Source organism: Apostichopus japonicus, chromosome 3, assembly GCF_037975245.1.
Source record: "Apostichopus japonicus isolate 1M-3 chromosome 3, ASM3797524v1, whole genome shotgun sequence".
NCBI lineage: Eukaryota > Metazoa > Echinodermata > Holothuroidea > Aspidochirotida > Stichopodidae > Apostichopus > Apostichopus japonicus.
Window position 1 is genome coordinate 23,264,635 of NC_092563.1, and position 20,318 is coordinate 23,284,952.

At 36.5% G+C, this 20,318-nt stretch overlaps 1 protein-coding gene across 1 annotated transcript; it reads left to right on the forward strand.

Annotated features, from left to right (window-relative positions):
* The first annotated feature begins 226 nt into the window (after positions 1 to 226).
* On the forward strand, positions 227 to 17,783 carry LOC139965534 (AN1-type zinc finger protein 1-like). The gene is made up of 10 exons (XM_071967982.1): positions 227 to 525; positions 2,283 to 2,325; positions 3,006 to 3,045; positions 3,650 to 3,780; positions 5,091 to 5,188; positions 6,018 to 6,139; positions 7,473 to 7,628; positions 9,678 to 9,926; positions 10,553 to 10,734; positions 17,642 to 17,783. The coding sequence occupies exons 1-8, from the start codon at positions 471 to 473 to the stop codon at positions 9,837 to 9,839; spliced, it is 807 nt and encodes a 268-aa protein (XP_071824083.1). The 5' UTR covers positions 227 to 470; the 3' UTR covers positions 9,840 to 9,926; positions 10,553 to 10,734; positions 17,642 to 17,783.
* The last annotated feature ends 2,535 nt before the right edge of the window (positions 17,784 to 20,318 follow it).

A 20,318-nucleotide genomic window follows, 5' to 3' on the forward strand; every position in this document is an offset into this window, starting at 1 on the left:
GGATGGCTTATTACTTGCACTTCACGGCGGTAGGCTATCCAATTTTCAGTATTAACTTACTTTACAATATTAATTCTCATTTTACATAGAGGCTTTATATTGTAATATATTGCTTGGAGAACATGAAAGATCAAGAATTCCATAGAGTGTTTGACACTTTAAAACTAAACATCCCAAAAGGAGGCTGTTAACTTAAATAACTCCCAATCTGCCCGTCCGCATATCACGTTGGGCGCTTTCACTTTTGGTGCGATCTGATCTGCGCGCTGAATACGAACTGAGCCGATGCTAAGCCAATATCTATATTGCATAATGTCTTTGGGCTAGGCCTAATGCATGTTCGGCTTACACTAGTGTATTGTAAATGTAATGGTCCTCTGACGAAAAAAGGGTCTACCGACAGCTGATTTGGTCCAGTCTCACGTCTTGGAAGAAAAGTCGTCTATTTTCAATATTGCAATTTGTAAACGATGGCAGAACTTTTTATAGGTCAACACTGCGATGTCAGTCACTGCAATCAAAATGGTGAGAAAGGAAGAAGGCTAGCCTACAGTAGGCTGCGTACTTTGGCCAAATAGAGCTAGACTCTGCAAACTGTCGAAGGCATTCCATATATAATTATAAGTGGCATTAAAAATGAACGTTTGCCTAGGTTTAAGTTAGTTTTACAGACTTGTATTTTTATTGAGTTGTTTAGCTTTCTCTCAGAACTAGCCTAGCCCTATGATAAGGTATGATTATGAACTGCAAGTTCAACCTAGTGGGTTATGGTATCCTAGTACTTTAGTAGTGTAGTAGCATGGTGACTTCGAAGTTGGATTTACCTGGATTTACCTGGACAGCCATCCCCTCAACTTCAGTCAAGTCTGTTTGAAGGAATGGCTCATCGGGATAGGAGGTCTCCACGACCCTTGAAGATCCCACAATCTGCTATTCCGTTCTTGAATTTATTGAGTGTCTGGGCTGTCACTGCTTCCTGTGGTAGTGTATTCCACACCTTCCAAATTCTTTTAAAATAAGAGTTCCTTCGTACTTCCAACCGTACTCTTGAGGGCCTAATTTTCATTGTGTGTCCTCTGGTATTGCTCTCTCTCAAGATGTCCACATGGTTATCAACTTGTATGTTTATCCTTCCTTGTGTTATGTTATAAAATGTTATCATGTCTTGACGAAGGTGGCGTTGCTCTATTGTCATCAGTCTCAACTCTTTCAGTCTCTCTTCGTATGTCTTATTTCTCATAGTTCGGACACTTAAGACTTAAAACAACCCAAAACTAAATCTTCTGGTATAAATCACCAGAAAATATACTTCATATGGTGGGAGAATTGTGTTATAGTACGATACACGGCCAAACCTTTTTCCTGCAAACTGTTTTCACGTTGTTTTCCAAGAAGATTCTTCGTGATTGTGGAACTGGTATTTCTTTTCTAGAGTATTGCGAAGTTCGGACACGCAACCCACAGTGTGGCGCTGGTGATAAAATTGGTGGCGCAGTTGCTCTTTCAGTAATTATAACAGGCTTCATAGATCTTCGTCATTTTATTGACAAATATGTAAGTAATTTGTTGCAAACGGGTCATTTTGGAGAGAAAATAACTGTAGCTTCGTACTTTTTGGTGAAATTTGGCTCTTCCTGTAGGTTATCATGTTTAAATCGTGTATTTCTTAGGGTGTCCGAACTTCGCAGTATGCCAAACTTCGCAATACTGACTATACTAGTATTCACCGTTAGTAGGCCTAGTTCTATAAGCATGCCTAATGAGGGGAAGAGGTAGGGGACTTAAGTCCTGGGGAATTGGTCAATTTGGGACCCTGTGTAAAAATGGGGATAAATAATAATTTATTGTCAGTTTCATAATATACCAAAAATGAAGACTCCAAGACGATGGTCCGATGACATACGTTCACACTAAGGTCGGGTTTGGCCCTGGCCAAAACGGTTCCAATCATCTTGTGGTATATTTATGACCAAAACATTAATTAACACCATAACACATCAGCTCAATTTACTAGACTGGCCCCTCATGAGATTGCCAACAACATAATTTAGTTGATGCTCCTTGTTGGAAGAATCGCTTTTTCCCCTGCCATTATCTGTTCAATTAAATCATTAGAAATGTCCCCACCCCCTTAAAAGGGTACAGTAGTCATTTTGTTGATCTGAGTCTCCAGAAGAAGATTATACATACAGGTTTATTGATTAGTTAAGAAATTAACGAGCCAGTTCTTTCACAAGTTCAAAGTAATATGGTGGAACCTTTTGCTGTTTTCTCTTTTATAGATTTCCTTCCTTTCACCTGTAGCAGTTGCAATGGAATCTTTTGGTGAGTTTGATAACTGTCAAGAAAAGAATACCGTTTGCCTGGGTTTCCTCGTTTTCTGTGTTACAATTTTCTTTTCTTTTTGTTGTTTTAAATTACTTGAGTTATTGACTGTAATTACAATTTGACAAATTATATTAAAAAGGTAAAATTTTAAAAGTTGATGGTTTTACAGCCTTGTATAAAGTTGCACGACTTTACAATAGTTAAACCCTGGTCATTGGTAACTTGTCTCACCCACACATCCCAAAATGTACCCGATTCAAACATTCTCTCTCAGGGCATTATAGTGCGCCATATCGATTGGTCCCCAGCCACAAACCAGCTCACGCAAATACATTAATTAGTCACCTGGTAGGTCCCCATTTATACACCTTAGTCAGGGGGAGATCCCCTGAAGAAGAATGCACTTAGAAATAAGCCCATGGCATCATTGCCACCTGAAAGTCCATTGTTATGGGAAGTAAGTGTACAATAATACGTACGTCAAAAATGTGCAGAGAACTAAGAAGGTGAGGTCCTTTAGTCCAAGAAAAGATGATTAGAGCAATTTTTGTAGGGATCCAGAACAATATAATATTTTAACCTTTTGTTACTTTCTGTTTATGACATTTTGAAATGGAAGGTATTCTGTACAAATTTTGCTCCAACATTAAGTGCATTTCCCCCCTTTTTTTTGCTAGTCTGGAACATAGAAGCACTGCGGCACACAACTGTGAAAAGGTCAGTTTCAATTTTTGAGTAATTGAACATCCTCCAACATTTCCAAGGAGTTAAGAACTATTTTATTTAAATGGTGATTACTCACTATGCAATCTGTCAAAGGAGCCTTATCAGTGGCAGGGGTGGTGGGTAGTGGGGGAGGGGGGCATCTCCCATCCCCAGTCATGGGAATATGGTTCAGTCGAAGGATTTTGACATTCAGCCGGGGAAGAAATAGACCACTGCTACAGAAGTACACCCCAAGATCAATCCCATACAAAAAAACAGGAATGTTTATCAGCAAAACATTTTGTTTGATGGGGCAGGACCACCAGACCCTACTAATTGGGAGTAGGCTCAGCCACCCCAGGGCCGCCACACCTCCTTTATGTAATCCTTCGTTAGCCTCTGGTCCATCCTTTAAAGGTTCAAGCCCTACAGAAAACAGTCTGGGAGAATTTAGATCTTGGCAACCCCCATGAACCTTTGAAATACTGTGTACACCACTGAGTCTTGTTTACATTCACCTGCCCAGACAGGCCAGTTGCACATCATCACATAGTTTTAGGATTTTAACCGGGCAAAAGAGTAATTTTCTTTTACGTTTTCTGTTTTCCTGACTTAGGCAGAAGAAAAGGTGGCGTCAAGTACAGTAAAATCTGAATTTAAAAGTTATAGTTGTAGTAAGGCTGACTGCAGAAAGAAAGGACCAGTACCAGTCACCTGTCCATTTTGTAACTTCCAATTTTGCATGAGGTAGGTCTGCACAGATCAACAGTTGTTTAATATGATAAATAAAGAATTTAAACAAAATATGGAGCTATAATTTGTCTGCTGCTTTGTTAAGTTTTGAAAGTAATTGCTATGGAAAATTTTTTTGTTGAATTTTTTGAAGGAATTGCTTCTGTACTCATTCAAACTTCATTTTTCATTTATCATTTCCCAGTCAGAATTTATGATTTACATACACTTAGATAAATAATGAATTCGAAAAGGAAATTTGTTAAAGTGAAGAAAGCAGCTTAGTCGAGTGACAATTTTTTGTCGCAATGTGGATTTGTGGCAAGTGTTCTTTAACAAACCATTCAATCATATAATTGTCTACAGTATAAGATGTTTGATTCATGAAACACTGACTGGATTCACTTATTTGACTGGATACCTACAATTGACATATATTGTTGTATTTTTATCCCTGTAATCCCATTGCTATCTGCAATCCCTGTAATTCCATTACTATCGGCAATGCCAAGAATCCCATTTCTAGCTGTAATCCCCGTAATCCCATTGCTTTTCTGCAATCCTTGTAATCCCATTGCTTTTCTGCAATCCCCATAATCCCATTACTATCTGCAATCCCTGCAATTCCATTACAATCTGCAATCACTAATCCCATTACTAACTGCAATCCCTGTAATCTTATTTGCCTTCTGCCATCCCTGTAGTCTCATTGCTTTCTGCCATCCCCTAAGTCCTATTGCTTTTCTGCAATCATCATAATCCCATTACTATCTGTAAACCCATTGCAATCTGCAATGCCAGTAAAACCCATTACTATCTGCAATGCCCGTTATCCCATTGCTTCTGCAATCCTCATAATCCCATTGCTATATGTAATCCCATTGCAATTTGTAGTCCCTGTAATCCCATTACTAGCTGCAACCCATGTAATCCCATTGTTTTCTGAGCGATGTGAATGCAATCCTGCTCAACATTACTGCAGTGCAGCTGTATAGAATTGAAGGAAGGAAATAAAGTGAAACATCCATAGAACAGAACAGAAACAAATGAATAAACGAACCCCAGAAATATTGAAACCCCCGAAAGATTTCACACAACAGCTAGATGTTCAGCTCCATGTTGGAATAGGTCAAAGAGACTCTGGCTCCTGAACCAGCCTTGAAAGCAACATGCCTTCACATGATTCATAGAATATTTCTGCTGTCTGAGTAAAAAAAAGATGAATGTGACTTTAAAAATGAACCCTTACAATACATCCATATGTTAACTAAGGTTGCAATGTGCCAACTAACTGTGCTTGATTCTGGTCTCCCTTCATCTGCTAGTCACAGACATCCTCAAGACCACGACTGCACTAAGATGCCGGAAAGGGAGAAGTCTGTTCCGATGGCAGAGACGGCGAAAATGGTCAAAGAAATTCAAGGTAAAAGTTTACTTTAGCGAAGGCTGTTATGTCTGTACCATTACGATGCTTTGGCTGTGTTCACAAATGAAGGGAAGAAATTAACCCCTATTTATTTCTCTTGATGAAGTTTTTACCTCATTATTCTTTTCGTAGATATTACTTGGGAATGTTGTATTGTTCAGAGCATCCTTAGAGGGATTCCCCTCACAAATTAAAATGTCTCCAGAGAGTCCTTCACACAGACTAAAATGTCTCCTGAGAGTTGCCCCTCACAGACTAAAATGTCTCCTGAGAGATGCCCCATCACATACTAAAATGTCTCCTGAGAGATACCCCCACAAAGACTTAAATGTCTCCTGAGAGATGCCCCCTCACAGACTAAAATGTCTTCTGAGAGATGCCCCTCACAGACTAAAATGTCTCCTGAGAGATGCCCCCTCACATACTAAATGTCTCCTGAGAGATGCCCCCTCACATACTAAATGTCTCCTGAGAGATGCCCCCTCACAGACTAAAATGTCTCCTGATAGATGCCCCCTCACAGACTAAAGTATCTCCTGAGAGATGCCCCCTCACAGACTAAAATGTCTCCCGAGAGATGCCCCCTCACATACTAAAATGTCTCCCGAGAGATGCCCCCCCACAGACTAAAATGTCACCTTCGAGTTTGCTGCACAAGTGGGAATAAATGGACCAAGTTTCCTGTTATCCTGCCAGACCATGACAGCAACATTTGCAAAGAGAAGATGCAGTACTTTGCAGAATGAGGCAGTAGCATTTTACATTCAAAACTGTATCGAACGTCACATTCTTGTCATCAAATAAAAGCTCTTCGCTTTCATCATAGCTCGTCATCGGACCAACCCACGAAGGCAAACACCAAAGAGTGAAAAGGCAAGACAGACAGCTGCTAAAGTAGCTCTGATGAAAATGAAAATGCATGCAAAGGGAGACACTGGGATTCCTCAGGTATTTGTTTCCATCTTTTTGTTTGCTGGGTAATGTTTATAGAAGTTTGTGTGTGTATACACCAATATACAGTGATGCAGCCAACTGCCATACATATGCAGGGCTATCTATGGTTTACTCTTGCAGTTTAGTGATAAAATACAAAATGTGAGATAAGATAAGGAAAGTGTGTCTAGAAAACCTTGATAATACAGTCTAATGCAGTCTAATTGCAGTTTGTGGGAATTTAATTTTTTTGTCTCTCTGAAATGAAAAATAGGAATTGTTATGAGTGGAGGAGATGGGAGAGGGAGGTATCTTCTTCCTCTTCTTTACATGAAAGAGAAGCTAACGTGGAACCAGTATCCCTTCAGGAGAAGAAACGTGTATTGTAGCAAGCAGATGTTAAAAGTTGACTGATTTTCAGGAAAATCACTTTAACCGACCTCGCAACTTAGGCATCTTGCTGCTATTGCCTAATAGTTGCTTCTTGTTTTTTATTTGGTGTTAACTTTCTTAGTTGCACTTGTAGTAACACAAAGTTCAATGAAAGCAATTGGAATTGTCACTCGTGAAAATTATAAAGTATTTTCCCTTTCCTGCTCTGGTGCAAATTTTCTTTGCATTCAATATCATTTCAATTGTCTGCACGTTCTCCCAAGGATAGATAAATGTTTCTATATTGATCACGAAACAAGGAGAGCAAAACTCTTTAACAAACTGCTTATCTGAAAACCTATGCAGGTAAATATTAATCAGTTTAGAGTGCATACATGTGCACAAAAGAATGCTACAGCAAAAGAATTCTATGCTGGAAAATACAAATTAGAGGGCCTGATCCCAGGATCTTCTTCAAATGGGAATTTATTACTTCTATCTGTAAGATATTTCCAGTCAGTTTTCCATTGTTCATTAACTTATATTAATTATATCTAAAATCAAAATTTTTCTTGAAATCCCTCCCTTGCAGCTTGCTGGGTTGTATCGAATGATACTGGGGCGTGGTCAGTGGTTACACGGTATGCAAGGTACTGTGGATTCTGACTAGAGCCCCACAGCAAAGAATGGCTGTAAAGGGAACGCCAGCAACTAAGGGCTGGATAGCTCAGTTGGTAGAGCACTGGTCTTGATATCAAGAGGTCACTGACCAGTTTGAATCATGTTCTAGCCATAAATTCATTTGCTCATTTGCTCATTTCCTACTTCTATATATAATTATTAATACAAAACAAATTTTTAAAAAAAAGGCAAAAAACAGGTTAACAAACAGAACAAGCAATCTATGGTAGGAGCAATTATCAGAATGACTTCTTCATCAGTAGAATAAAGATTTGGTTTCTTTTACTGCTTTCAGCTCGAGAGAGTTTACCTGGAGGTCTGTCTTCCAGCACGGACTACCCTAGACAAGAAACCATATTTCTTTTCGTCTTCTTGGAGCATCGGTCGGATCGTTGATTGGTTGGCAAACACGCTGAAACTGGAAAACGAGAACGATAAAGAAGGAACCCAGGTCAGTTAAAGACTTTTGTGTCATGAACTGGTTTCCAAATTTTATCAGTCGATTTCTTTCTACAATGTATGCGTTTGGTAGTTAAGTAGCTATTTATTGTGTTAATATGGCCAAGGTTTGATGAACATAATACTAAAATCCCATAACAATGTTTTTGTTTGGAATAATGAAGAAACAGAGAAACAATTTTTTGTTTTGCATTTTGTGATTGAGTAATATTATCAAGAAAAACTGTCTGAGTGAACAAACTATTTTTTATTGAATTAACTGAAATTGTTAATCGCTTGTTAATTTTTGTGAAAAAATTAGGGTGTAAGCCTGTGAGGTTGTTTCATCAATGTCAGTCCTACTGGGAGTAATAATAATAATAATAAATTACACTTATATAGCGCTTAATACAGCGTTTCAAAGCGCTTTACAAAGTAGGAAAGAGACAAAGGAAACCAAGGGAAGAAAAAGAAACTAGGAATCAACAGAAATGTTTCAAGTTGCCACTTGAAAATACAAAGGGAGGGAGAGTCACGAACGTGAAATGGGAGTTTGTTCCAAAGAGAAGGTGCAGCGACAGAAAAGGCACGATCGCCATAACGAGTACGTGGACCAGGAGTTAATTGCAAACGCGCATGATTGGAAGAGCGAAGCGTAATCGTAGTTGACCATCGCAAAGGAGTAAGAAGGTCAGAGATTGTAAGTGAAGAGTAAAGCTTGATCGATGTGATGATATTGATGGAAATGCTTCAACAGCCAATCAGGTATTCTGAAGTTAAACAATATCACTGGGGTTTTCAATAGGCAGTCTATGGGCCACAATGGGCCTGTGAAAGATTTTAATCTACCCCCCCCAAAAAAAAAAAAAATCAGCCAGCAACTATCATGCACTGTGAAAACCAGTTGTGGGAGGACCTACTCTCAAGCTCCAAACTGGCCTACCCTGCTCTTTGCTCCATGGGGGTATAGGGCTATGTTTTACCTCCGTTTGGCCCTTTACTACAACCAAATTTTAAAGGATTGACTGAGATCCCCTGCTGAATCAGTACGTGATTGTTTGCTGACAGGTGTTTGTCGTGTATTTATTCTTCAATTAATATTACATTGCTGCCATCATCGTTAATGTTTTAGACGATTAATCACCCTGACAGCTAAACTGTGTTTGATGACTACAATTTATGGTACAAAATCCAGCTATTATGTGTCTTTGAGAATGATTTTGTGGTGAAAAGAAAAGGGAAACACCCAAAAGGGAAAAACCTGAAGCTGCTTTTTTTCCAAAATATTATATTTGATATAATCTGTTAATTCAGAGAGAAAAGTTATACCTAATGTTCTTGTATCAATAAAGGAAGATACTACTATGCTTTGAAAATTTTGAAAAACTTGACTTGATTTTGGCTTTTAATTGCATTTTGTGTTGTGCATTGGTGCAGAAATAGGGGGAAAACTCCCTCTTGCTTGATGTAATATGCATACTTACCCTCAAAGGGATTAATGATATGCTATGGTCTATGTATCAATGGAGTCTTGTAAATTCAATCTTTTGTTGACATTTTTTTCTGGATATGTTTGTATAAATTTTATTATTGCTAAAGCTAGTTTCAATAATGACAAAGACAGAGTGTGTACCATAAAGTGATGCTTCTTCCTTGTTCAGTTTTGTAACTTAAATATTTAATCTTTTATAAAAGGATTTCATCAGCAAGGAAGTAAAATTTAATTAATTTGTTTAATTTACTCATACACAAGGCACACTTAAAGGCAAAGTGAGGTAAATTAATGTGACTTGCAGTGAAATATATAGGTTCAGGTCTATAAAAAAAGAATGAAAAAAAAAGCTAAAAACCAAATACATGCCATTTACAAGTAAGGAATTTTAGTTAATTTAATCCTGAATGTTGGGTTAGATAATTGCGCAATATCAAAGTTAACCAAGTAACAATAAAATAAGTTTGATTTTTTTCAGTAAACTGCAGTAAATATTTAACAACAACATTAAGTCTATCACAGCCATTTTTCTTTGTGATTAATTGAAAGCTGTCATTTTTCTTTGAACAGAAGTTGAAATTATTTCACTCTGATACATTTCAAGCTTTCACCATGGACACTAAATTAAGAGACTTGATGAATAAGGAGAAGGACCAGCTGTACTCAGGGAGTGAAGTCATTCTGGATTATGTTCCCGAGGGCTTGGATGATATACAAGATATTAACAATTAGTGCTGCTTGGAGGAGGGAGAACATTTATTATTTTTATTAAATTTTTTATTTTATATATATTTATATATTTTTTTTAAACATATTCAGGTGAGAGTTCATAATTCACTGATTGTTTAAATTTCCTAGAGAGTTACGGGAGATTCTATGAGAGACTCTCTGATTTTGGTAATCACAGATTGCAAGTATATCAGTTATCATTTTATAGATCTGTGTATCATGGTCTAACTTAATGTGGGTATGCATGAACCAAGGGACTTATGAAGAGGTATGGTATCAGGGGGTGGGGTAGGTGGACAAGGGGTAGGTGGGAGGTAAGTGGGAGTAGAAGAGGGAGAGTGAGATGGTAATGTTGAGAGTGGGTGGGGGATGTGTCCTCTCACCACATTCCTTTGGCAGGTAAGAGTCAAAACTCTCAAGGCAGGTTGAGAAATGGAGGATGGGGTTGGGGAGATGATGCTGCAGATATTTTCTACATGCTGCTTGTACCTGAAACAACAGTGGTATACTTTGAAATTCTGAATTATTTGTTGTTGGTTGCTATAAAATGGTTTCAACATTTTCAAACATGCATGTTCCTATTGTTCGTTGGACTTTAATGAATAGTGATGTCAAATCTGAAACAGCCTAAATAACACTGCCATGAAATTGGATGATGCAACATAGAAAGTAATGCATATATTATGGCCTTTTCTTCTCATTTTTTCATTCTACAGAGTATAAATTAAACAATGATAGTAACCCTTTTCAACTGGAGGTTTATAAGTAACCAAGACAACTGCAGTGACTAAAAACAGCAGCCGTTGTGACCACAAATAGTAGAGTAATGAAGTTATCGGGAGCTATATCCAGGAATATTAAGGATTTGAAGCAAATTACTAGAGGCAACTTCTTCATGGTAAGTGTACATTTAATCTGCTAATATTTAACGGTTTGTGAATTTTATCAGAACTGAGCAATTAATTTGTAATGAATTATTCACTGGAAATAAATACAGTAAAGTTTCTCATTGCCCCCTTATTCTTGTTTGCGTGCACGTGTTCGTGTGTGCGTGCGTGTGTATGTATGGATGTGTGTATATATTTGTGTATGTAATCACTGTCGGATAGATTTTAAAGCCCTCCCTAAGACACAAGACTTATTGAGATGTAATTTTGAATTAGCTCCTTGTGTTCGTAACATATAACAGTTCCAACATTCAAGTAAATATGCGATCAATTATGTATCTTTAAGTCGTCAACATTAGTGTAACAAGAAACTGAGTATTGCTCAAACAAAATGCATTAATACAGTAGTAAACAATTCAGTCATCTAAGCAAGTCTAACAAACAATGAGCTCTTTTCTGTCTAAACATTTATGTGTTTTTTTAAAAGCAAAGCTGTTTTGCTGGATGTTCTGATAAAATATTTGGTCTGTATATATGTGTTTAAAGCATGTTAGGGAGATGTTACATTGTGAACAAAATTTCGTTTTCATAATTTCAGAAGTCTGCCCTCACTATTTCTTTCTCTACATTAGTTTTCTCATGTTGCACAAAGAGATTAATTCCTCCAAAAACATGTTACCGTTTGATGTTGGTTCTATATCAATTGGTTCTATAGGTTCAATAAGTTCTATATCAATAGGTTGTTCAAATCCAATAGCAGGTGCAGTGCATTTAGCCTGGTTAGCCCAAGGTCACATTTTTGACATAATTATGAAGTAACAGTACAATGATGGAAGTTGCTCAGTTTTGTCATTTACAATGTAGCAAAAAGTGCTAATTAATATGAAATGTGTCCGAGTGACCAACTTTTTAGAATCAAAGTGTTACTTGTGAACTACTGTACCTGCCTTGCATTCTTGTTTTAAGTATTACTTAGTTCATCTTTACAAATTTTTCACACAAAATTAATGATCAAACAGGAAAAGACATTTCAAAAGAATTTAACTTGATTTTGTACCTATTTCTCTTGAACGTGGGATATGGTAAATTTGTCTTGGAACTACTTTCTATGCTTCTTTCTGGGTTGTATTGAGTGGGACTGTGTTGTGATCCCTGGTTACATGTTATGCAAGATGCTGTGGCTTCTGACATTTCATCACTCCTGACCCCCCCACCCCCCCCCCCCCAGCTAGCAAAGAAATGGTTATATAAGGGTTGCTTACAACTAAAATGCCATTCTCTTCTCTTACTCCCTCCTTTAATGTCATGGCTCTTCTTCAAAAGTCTCAGTAAATGCAGACTAGGAACCCTCCTCTGAACATCTTTTGTCACAACTGAATAGAAAACATTCCATCAAAATATAACAGATTGTTCATCCCTAAATTGTTGTGTCATCTTTCCACGAAAGATCCCTTTCTTTGAACAGGGCATACAAAACCAAAGGCTGGATAGCATAGCATAGCAGAGCACAATACTCCTGAGGTCACTGGGTTTAAATCCCATTCTTGCCACAAATTTATTTCCTCTCTTCAAATTGGTTTATGATTCTCAGTCAGTTTTCTGTAGTTTGATTGCTTACTTATTACAGCATCTTCATGTTCTGTCAAAGAGAACAAGTCTATAAACTGCAGAAAAAGTGGACAGCTGTATCAGATGTGGGGGGGGGGCAGGAGGTTGTGGGAGGCAGGTGGAGGAGGTCAAGGAAGATTGTTTACAACTGTAATGACTTTGAATCACTGTATTGTTATTTATTACCTTTTCCATTCTCACAGAATTATTTAATTGCTATGCTGCTGCATGCCAGAGCAATAAGGAATAGCGCAGAGTTTTGCTTTTTGGTGTTACTATCGGAAATAGGATTAACTGTTGATTATCGATGACCCACTAGTTCACAGCTTTATGTAGTAGTAACATTGAAACAAAGTTGTATGCTAAATGAATCATTTCCAAATATCTTTGTTTTTATTATCTTTTGTGAAGAAATTTGGTTCCTTTCATTTATATTCCTTTACTCAATCTTTTTTTCTTTTCAAAGTTTTGAGAAACAATAAAACATGGTCTCTATAGCAACTATTTTAACTGCGGCATTGGAGTTTGAAAAGTCTTTATTAGATGTCCATGTTCAATGTAAATATTTTAATTTAATTCCCAAATGCTGCAAAATTGCAAATCTTTTATCATGTTTATGGTCTGCATCATTATTTTCAGTGTTGAGCAGTTAAAAAACAAAAAAATGTAACAAAATTATAGCAAGATCTGTTTTTTGCAAATTATCAATAGGAAAGATTTTTTTTTTAAAAGCCTGGATCACAATTGACCATTCTAGGCCAAGAATTTCTCAGTTTTTTCAAGTTTTGCTAGAAATAATGAAATTTCTTTAAAAAAAAATCTACTGGCTAAAATTGAGTTCCCACTGATATATTCCTGACGTAAGTTACTGTACATGCAATATGGGGGCAGCCCAGTAATATTTGCTGATAATAAGCAGTAATATGGGGCTCACAAAATCCTGTGGTATTTAACTAATGATTGTTACCCAATGTCATGTTCTTTACATGTTAACATGTTATGTTCTTTATGTCTACTGGCAGGAATGTGCAACTGCCTCTGTTTTTAACAAAATCCACTGGCATTGAGCCAGTAAATAGCCTGAATTCGGAGGTCTGAATTCTTTCTTTTTTCTTTCAAAACTACTATTTAGTTTTTTAACTGCATAACAAATTTATCCAAATATCAGAACAGTTTCAGGGATTGAGGTCATTTTCATAACATTTTTCTTAATGAGTAATTCATATCAGTACATGCTTTGATGAAGTATTGCTTTTGCATTTATGAAAAATTTGAAGGGCCAAAAAATGCTTGGCCATTCTTTCAGCAGTTCCAGATACCAAAGTTTATATCATGTAGTACTGCTTTAGTTTTGAAATCTGCCTTTAGCAGTGTAGCATAGTTTGGGACCATTAATCAACAGAGTACCTGCCAAGGTGATATTTGATGAATGCTAAACATCCATCTGGGTAAGATGCTAATTGATTGTGGTCAGCTTGGACTGTATAGTTGTCAACACTGGCTTGGGGGGGGGGGGGGGCACGGAGAGCGTGTTCAGTAAATGGACCATTGCTAACCAAATGTATACAAGACTTTGAGAATACAGTGTTTATGTCACTCCAAATATTCTATGTCAATAATAAATCATCTAAATAAATTGCCAATTACGTCCACTTGTTATGAAAGACAAAGTTTAGTTTATCAAGATAAGAATATTTTCTAGTCGTGTCTGGGTGCCAGATATATATATATATATATGTGTTTCTGTATGTATGACATGTGATGTTAGTTTGTCAATCAAGGTAGCTCAAAATTTGGGCTATTCTGACACTTAAAATGTACTATGTGATTACTTAGTTAGGATCAAAATTCATTTGATGTCAACAATGATAGAGAGACATTTTGGAAATGCTCTTTTGTACTGACCTCACAATGCCCCCCTCTCCCCCTCCCCTTTCCCTTCTTAGTGAACACAGAGTAAGCTTTTATAATTCTATCTGAGAGCAACAGAATGCTGTTTTACCCTGATATTTGGTATGTTGAGATAATGGAAAATGCAGGGTTTAAATTTAAGCTTAAAAAGATATGAGCTTTTAAATACTACAGAGTTACAGACAGTTGCAGGCAATGAATAACTGCTTTTATATAGAGAAGGGGAACATGAATTGTATTGTGAGATATTAAAGAAAACAAAGAAAAGCATTAATTGAATTAATTACAATAGAAGTCACAGCTGGTCACACCAGCTATATATCTATCTATGCCATGGTACATCGGTATGTACAACGTAATCCTTGGTGTAACCTTTGGATTTATTTGTGACCAAAACACACACTTGAGGCAGCCCTGTTTACTTCACAGCAGCATATTAAACATCCCATGTTGTTGAAACTATTTTTAACATTTTTAATATAGATTTATTTATAAAAAGAGTCAGCACTCGCATTTTTACGAGACTTGATATTTATCTGATCGAAACATTGTACGTATTACAGTGAAAAATTTGAATTATTTATAATTATTTTCTTGTTTTGTCGATGTAGTGTTGTTTCTAAACCAGATATATATCTTTGTATGCACTCAGGTATTTAGAAAATGTTTGGGTGGCAGTCCGCGAGGGGAATTCCATTAATGTACTTTCACAAGTAAATATCTGACTTTGCACATAGTTAAAAAAGATCAAAATTAAGTACCCAAGAGGGCTCCATACTTCCTGTAACGGGGGTGTAACGGGGGTGTACATGTCATCACTTGCACGCTTACAACAGATTGAAAGGAGCAGCAGTGATTTTGCTAGATTTTTCTAAACTGAGGGGGAGGGAGGGGGTGGGGAATTTTGTGCAGGATTTGGGGGCAGTTAATATTTCTCTCTGAGAATTATAGTGGAACGTTTCTTCAATTCGATACAAGAAATATTATTTTGGGTGGTTCATTCCATTCCTTACCCCCCCCCCCCCCCTCATAAAATGTTCAGTAATCTACGGATTGACCTTAAAATGGTGTTTTTCCAGTTGAGTTTGCTCAATCCTTGATGTTATTCATTTAGTTCTCATAACATGTAGGTCACCACTTTTGAATCTAGTCAAGTTTCATTAACAAAAAAAAAAAAAAATGAGGAAAATTGTTCATTTGCCTCATTCATGTGATAATACTCAAAATTGTGCAAACTGAATTGAAGCATCAGTTTCCAACCCAATTTAATGGTTGCTGACAAAATCCCAGGAACTTTTTCCAACTTGCAATCGTGCTCTGGGACTCCATCTCTTTATAGGATTAGGGTTAAAGGGCCGTAAACTTGGCAAACCTTTAACTAGTCTACTTTTCTATATTCCAGTTTCAATTCAAATAACAGAGAAAAATTCAATTTCCCTATATGATGTGGTTAATACAAATATTAAAAAAAAAATTCATGGACAAGAAAATGTTCAAACTGGAAAAGAATCATTAAATTCTGAGAAATTGAACTGTCGCTGATAGAAAGAAAGAAAAAGCCTAGCGGCTTCATTTAATCAATTTGATTTGTAAAACAGGATCAAAATCTTGGCATCCTAATGCAAGCAGCTGCCTTGACCTATTATGACATTATGACTCTCTCCCCACCCCTTCCCCCCCCCCCCAATATAAAATTGTATAGAAGGATCAAACACTTGGCTTCCTAATGCAAGCAGCTGCTTTGACCTATTATGACTTGTGTACAAAGTTCCTCTTGTATAGAATTATACATTTTACATGAGCCTTCTTTAAGTAAATTCAAACATGTCACATGCAATTGTATAATCTAAGCCTATCTCTCCCCACCCCTTCCCCCCCCCCAATAAAAAATTGTATAGAAGGATCAAACACTTGGCTTCCTAATGCAAGCAGCTGCCTTGACCATTTATAACCTGTGTACAAAGTTACTCTTGTACAGAATTATACATTTTATATTAAGCCTTCTTTAAGTACATTTCAAACATGTCACATGCAATTGAATAATCTAAGCCTATCTTTATCTCTTCCCCACCCCCCCCCCAAAAAAAAAAAAAAAATTTGTTTAACAGGATCGAACAATTGGCTTCCTAATGCAAGCAGCTGCCTTGACCTTTTATAACCTGTGTACAAAGTTACTCTTGTACAGAATTATACATTTTATATTAAGCCCTGTTTAAGTGCATTTCGAACATGTCAAATGCAATTGTATAATCTAAGCCTATCTTTATCTCTTCCCCGCCCCCCCCCCCAAAAAAAAGAAAATTTGTTTAACAGGATCGAACAATTGGCTTCCTAATGCAAGCAGCTGGCTTGACTATTTATAACCTGTGTACAAAGTTACTCTTGTACAGAATTATACATTTTATATTAAGCCCTGTTTAAGTGCATTTCGAACATGTCAAATGCAATTTTGTATAATCTAAGCCTATCTTTATCTCTTCCCCGCCCCCCCCCAAAAAAAAAGAAAATTTGTTTAACAGGATCGAACAATTGGCTTTATCTCTCCCCCCCCCCCCAATAAAAACCCCAAAGAAATACACACAACAAACAAACAAACAAACACAAAGAAAAAGAAACCAATATCCATTAGTTGCTTTCATTACTTTGAACTTCACCCCACTTTTTAAATTTTACAGAATAAGAATATAGAATGATGTAGGAAAGAGGAAAAAGTAATCTTTGTATAGATTATTCAAATGACATACAAAAAAAAAACAAATTTAAGTCAGTCCCAAAAAGCTTACAATAATTACCACGTATCAAAAAGCCTTTCAGCACTTCACGAAGGACGAGCCGTTTCCGTGGTAAACTGTCGACTTTGATTATGGTTGCAGTCTCGTGCAGTGTCTCAAAACTCTTAACTGTAAATATCGCTAAAAAGATATTAAAGCAGCTGGGTGAATTTTCTCGCTCTCTTTCGAGACAGTCCAAGTATTTATGTTTTTTTGTATGAGATTACAGTTATTTTCTTAAAATTAAATATTTCATAGGAAGTTATTAATATTCTCATGGAACAACTACTCCATTGATGATATCTACACTGTTTTAATCTTCAGATCTGCCAGGTTTGAAAATGGTTTCATATTTTGCACTATTTTGTCATATTCAGTTCAATAAAATAATTTTGTGCGGTTCCATACACCCTCTTATTTACCTACCTTCAAATCCAACTGAACCCGTCGCCCAAACCTCAAACGTCGGCACTTAAAATAACTCTTCTCCAATCTTCTGGCCCTTAAGTTGCTTTTGCTTATCAATATTCATGTTTTGCCCTGAACTTTTTCAGCCAATGATATTTATCGATCACAGTTTGATGTTCCTCCAATCACAGAGCTCCATTTGATATATATTCTACTGCAGGATCTCTACTCGGCGTTTTCATTTTAATTACACACACAAAACAGCGGTCTGGGAAATGATAATATGTGTGTGGGTTCTGACTGGTAGACTGCTGCTGCTGCTGTTGTTTATACTACCTCTGCACAGTGTTGTCTGACAGTGCTAGAAGAGATCAGAAACTTATTCATCATACTGCTGCATCCCACTCTGAATATTAATGACTTTAGATGGTAAGTAAAACAAAGTGTCTATTGTGCTGGCTCCATCCAGTGTTGGTTTTCTAGTTTAGAAGGGTATCCCAGGGAGGAGAGTGGAGCTAGGTCTTGGGTATCTCCCTCCCTCCCTCCCCGCCCCCCTCCCAAGACTTCAGTAGAGCTCTTTTTCTATTCACTTAGTCTCCTTTTTTGTCTTTTTTGGCAATACTGCTTCTTTCTGTTGGAAGATTCTAAGTTTACCTAATCTTAGTTTTAGTTCTCTGTTATTTTTATTTCATCAATTTTTTGGGTTTAATTTCTCCCTATCCCGAATGAGCTGTCGTTCGAACAGCTCGAGTGGGAATCATATTAATCCCTACGCAACTTTGTCTTTCTGTTTGTTTGTTTGTTTATGTTTTTGTTTTCTAAGTAATTTTAGTCTTTTTCAATTTCACAATTAATGAATAATGTAAATTGCAGTGAGAAATCATGTGAAAGATTTGCCATGATACTTTGGATAATGTTCCTGAGTGGCTCTGAAGATATATCGAGAGTAAATTCTAAATTCATGAGAGTTCTAGTACAAACATAACACCAGGAAATAATTTAGCATAAGTGTACAATTTGAGTAAACTGAATTGCTTGAACTTTTAATATGAGATGTTTTCATGGTGGAACAGGTGAATTAAAAAAAAACCGCAAGATTCTGTTTATCGAAGCTGTCATACATTTTTAAAATTTTGTATCAAGTTGTCTAGTTTCCATAGCTCTCTACATTATCATCTTCTTCAGAGACTGACTAAAATGAAAAGACAGAAAAAAAACAAGAAATGAAAGGAAAAAACAGCTTTAATAGATAGATTCCACAGACATGGTAATTTAAAGAAAAAGAGGGGAAAATATGTAGTCGACAAGGAAAGTAATTATGAGAGAGATTTATGTAGGGAGTGAGTGTCATTTCTGAGATTGATATTGTGGTATCATGAGTTATTTATGAAACTACAAGTCATGTAGCTATAACTCATGATGTGTTACAATGGTATATTGACTAATATTTACAAGAGATTCTGCTCTGTCTTAAGGTAAAAATATCTATAATAAAATTGAGGTAACCCCACCCCCAAAAAAATATATATATTAATAAATTAAATAAAAATGATAAGAGAGCAGTATGAGATGTCAGGCAGACCATTAAATTTGTTTAACTGTTAAGTTTTTGTGACCTACATGGGAATCCAAGGAACCAAAGTTCTCAGTTATCCCCCTAAAATGATGTCATCCCCAAAAGTGATGTCATCCCCCAAATTGACGTCATCAGAGGTCCATCCGATAATAGCTGCAGTCTTGTTTGCAACGTCATAAAGCCTACCAAGTCAAACTACATCAACCCAGATTATGCATTAAGTAATCAATGGACATCTTCTTTTTTGAGAGATAAATTTGCAATGTCTCTAATAGCACAGAATTGGTGCATTTAACCAGTAACTAGCCTTGAACCATTATTAAAATGACTCTCTCTCTCTGTCTCCATTCGAATGCAAAGTAGGCTAGGTACATCTGCTGTAAGGGTGGGTAGTGCAGGCCTACGCTTTAGTGATTATAGGATAAATTGTAAGTCACCTACATTTTTCAAGGTCTTGAACATGTCTTGTTTCTGCCATTAACAAATAAATTGACTTCTAAATTTGTTGTCAGATTTATCTGTGTTGAAAGGTGAAAAAATGGAGTAAAGATAAATGCCAAAAGCTTGAGAATAAAAGAGTACCCTGTGTAACTTACATTTAGAACTAGATCAACACGAGACTGCTTCTCTGATGTTTGATCACGTGTGTAATGTTGGCAAGGTGCCCTACATCACACTTTTATGGATAATTTGAAAAGAGCCCAAAGAAATTTATGTCTAGAACAGGGGTACCATCCAGTCACCTCAGCATTACAATTCTTTAGCTCTTAATTTCAAATTTTGTTTATAAAATTTCCCAGTGACTTTCATATACTTTATTTAGTACTATTCCCAGACACTGAAGGTGGGTTCTAATGACAATCCAAAGAAGAAGATAGACAAATATGTCTTGAATCCTCTGCATGCTTTACAGATTTAGTATAAACAATTAGTGACAATATTTTTGAAACTTCTAGCATATATTTTGGAGGACTGTGGAGGTTTATTTCTGAGGCCTTGAAATTTCCCATTATGTTGATACTTTCTCCTCATTGGCAAAAATTAGGTTGAAATTTACCCCAGTTCATATTTTGGATGGTAATTTATTAGTTTTTTATTACCGATAATTGGTTTAGAGTATTGGAAATCAGCCCGACTTTCAGCGAGAATCAGTAAGCCAGGAGCAAATACTCTGTTTTAACTTGAGATTCGAGAAGTGAGTACAACACATTTTGAAATATATTAAAAGCAAGTAATATGTCTGGAAGCTATATATTTATGGCTGTTTCCCTGCCTGCTGTGTATTTTGTAATAATTACAAATCATGATCATGAATATTCAA